The 2,979-nt window shown below is 36.0% G+C and overlaps 1 protein-coding gene across 1 annotated transcript in view; it reads left to right on the top strand.

Annotated features, from left to right (window-relative positions):
* The window catches only part of USP3 (ubiquitin specific peptidase 3), a 102,704-nt gene that overhangs the window by 77,505 nt on the left and 22,220 nt on the right, over positions 1-2,979 (top strand). The window contains exons 10-11 of the mRNA XM_007958002.2: positions 1,991-2,097; positions 2,278-2,358. Of these exons, the coding sequence (XP_007956193.1) occupies positions 1,991-2,097; positions 2,278-2,358 (188 nt within the window). The remainder of the gene's footprint in view (positions 1-1,990; positions 2,098-2,277; positions 2,359-2,979) is intronic.

The following is a 2,979-nucleotide window of genomic DNA, read 5'->3' as shown; positions in this document are numbered from 1 at the left end:
AGGAGTGGCTGATGGGTTTGAACCGCCAGCCTTCTGGTTAGCAGTCAAGTGCCTTAGGCACTACACTACCAGAGCTCCTGTTTAAGTCATGGTACACCTAAAATTAATACCTCATAAATTAGTTATAAATTATAGCTGAAACTTGGTGGGCATCCATTTATTGGAGGAAGAGGTTTTAAAGAAGAACTATATTGAGTTTAGATATATTGCTTTTTAAGAAAAGCCATTTCCATTTTAATTAAATGCAACACTGGCTGTGAACATCCCCATGAAAGAATCAGCTATAGTCCCCTCATTCTCAGTTGGTATTTTTTGGTATGTCTTTTGTTTGTGACACAGATATTAAACCTAAAACTTGAAATGGCATTTATATCCTGTAGTTCCCAATGTTTCTTCCATTTTTATTTACAAAGACCTGTATGTCTTATCAAAACTTTTTTTTTGTAAATAAAGCTGTAATACATTTCTTTTGCCAGTAAAGGAAAGAAGCTTTCCTAGAAAAGAAAGCTTTTAGAATAGGTTAGGTTTAGTCTGCCTCATCACTGTAGTAGGTTTAAATTTAGAGCAGCTGAGAAAGCATACTTTGTTAATTGCAAGCGACTGAAACCACCTCAAAGTACTATCAGCAAACAGGCAATTTACTGACTCAACTAATTGCATTACTGCAAAAAAAGCTAATATGCAAGTGTTCGTTGTAGCACTGTTAATGTTAGCACATAGTTAAACCAATTTCACTATCCATTAATACTGTATTGGTTAACTCTTAGAAGGAATATAGTGTTATGAGCACAGATTCTCAGACCTGACCACCTGAGTGACCTTGCCCTAAGTTACTTAGCTTTTGGGTCTCAGCTTCCTTGTTTGTAAAATGGGGATAGTAGTATCTGCCTCATAGCGTTGTTCTGTGGATTGATTGATTTGAGAGGAGAGTACTTGGATGGAGGCTGGCAAGTACTAAGTGCCTGTAAGCACATGTTTGCTGTTCCTCATGCTCTCACTGGTGTATTTTCTTGGTGGTTCTTGTGTCCATGCTGTGTCCATACTGTAGCATGCCATGTAGCTGCCATAAAGATTGTGGTACATGTTCAAGATACACACTATGGGGAAAAAAAAACAAGCAGCAGCTATGATTTGACTTTATGCTAATAAGATAGTAGCAAACACTTTAAGTGGTTTCTGTTTGCTAAGCACTCTTCTAAAAGCACTTTGGATGTATAACTCATTTTATTGACACATGAGGCCTCTGAGGTAGATCCCTTTCCTGTTTTTCCTATTTTACAGGAATGAAGCTGAAGCATGGAAAGGTTGGGTAGCATTATGACAGTGCTTTTTGTGACTGTTCTTGATTGCCACGAGGAAATTAGTTACACTATTGTCTTTTTAAAGTGAGCTTTTGAAAAAGGCTTATTTTTAGTAACATTCACTACTTCCAATTATAAAGTCATATGTGCAGAAATAAAATGACTGAATCTGTATTAAATCTCTCTACCTCCTTTTCCCTGAATCTGATAGATGAGTGTCTAAAAATACCTACAATTATCCCCATTTGAGGTTGTGTTCAAAGTAAAGTAATTGAAAGGCCATTCACAGATTCCAATACAAGGCAGTTTCCTTATTTCTGAGCAGTGAGTTTGTGTGTTTGTGTGGCAGTGTCGTCTTGCCCTGCATGTAGGCGTGTACATGATATGTTAATTAGTAAGGAGCAAAGGCCTGACAGGGTGGTGCCACACCCATGTTAGTTACTGCTGGAGAGCGTAATGGGAGTGGAAGGGGGTTTAGGGAAGGCCCATTGCTTTACCCTTTTAGTTTATCTATGTATACATAGCTTTGAAGTTTTATATTACTTTGTAATTTAAATAAATATATGTGATACACATATTCCGCTAAAGGAGTCACCTATAGTGGGTGTTGCAAATGTTTACTTCAGTTTTTCAAATGCCAAGGAGAGTGTTTTTACTAAGATGTTTTCCTATGTGATTGTTTTCTTTAGAAATGGAGCATCTACTGTTGTCACGGCTATATTTGGAGGCATTCTTCAAAATGAGGTTAACTGTCTCATATGTGGGACAGAATCTAGAAAGTTTGACCCATTCCTAGGTAAGACATATTTGGCATGTGGATATAAGATATTTTATTAAAACAAGAATTTTAATATTTCCTTTGAAATATTAAGCAGTGAGATAAATCTTTAGAAATACATCTGTTTTTGAAAGTTATTTTTTGCTGAGTATAGTTACATGGTTTTTAACAGTTCTCTGTTTTCCTGTCTTCTTTAAGACCTTTCATTAGATATTCCAAGTCAGTTCAGAAATAAGCGCTCTAAGAATCAAGAAAATGGACCAGTTTGTTCACTACGAGGTAAAGGTACTTTTAATGTTCTGGAGTTCTTTTTTGCTTTCCCTTAAAAAGCTGAATAAGTTTGTAAGTTCCTCTTAGCATGTCCTATATTGTTGATATCCTTAGCACATCTGGGCTCTAACATAACAAATCAAGCCTGAATTTCTTTTTCTGCTTGAAAAAAGAATGGCTTAAAATATTAGGTCAAGCATAAAATATTTCTCATCATTTTCTCCTTTTTAATACTTGATTTAAAACTGAAAGTCTATAATAAAAATATTTTCTGATGAAATGAAGCAGAGTTTATTCATGTACCCTTTCAGAATCCACAGGAGAGAATTGTTAACAAAGTTTTATAAGTTATGTTATAATTTATTCTTTTTTTTCCTACAATTTTTTTTTTTTTAATTGTGATTTGGGTGAAAATTAACAGAGCAAATTCACTTTCCATACAGCAGTTCACGTACATTTTGTCTCATGACATTGACTACAATTTATCCCAATGCAACAGCTCCCCTCCCACTTCTGCCAATGGTTACCTCTTCCTTGTGTCCATCCCTCCATGTACTCCTGCCCCCTGAGCTGTCTCCCTGTGCATAAGCAGCCCTTCTTTCTCCCATGATTGTTCTCTCCAAGGAGTGT

The sequence above is a fragment of the Orycteropus afer genome, unplaced genomic scaffold (assembly GCF_000298275.1).
Source record: "Orycteropus afer afer isolate SDZICR_OR568_19922 unplaced genomic scaffold, OryAfe1.0 scaffold00015, whole genome shotgun sequence".
Lineage (NCBI taxonomy): Eukaryota > Metazoa > Chordata > Mammalia > Tubulidentata > Orycteropodidae > Orycteropus > Orycteropus afer.
This window is presented reverse-complemented; position numbering and strand designations above follow the sequence as displayed.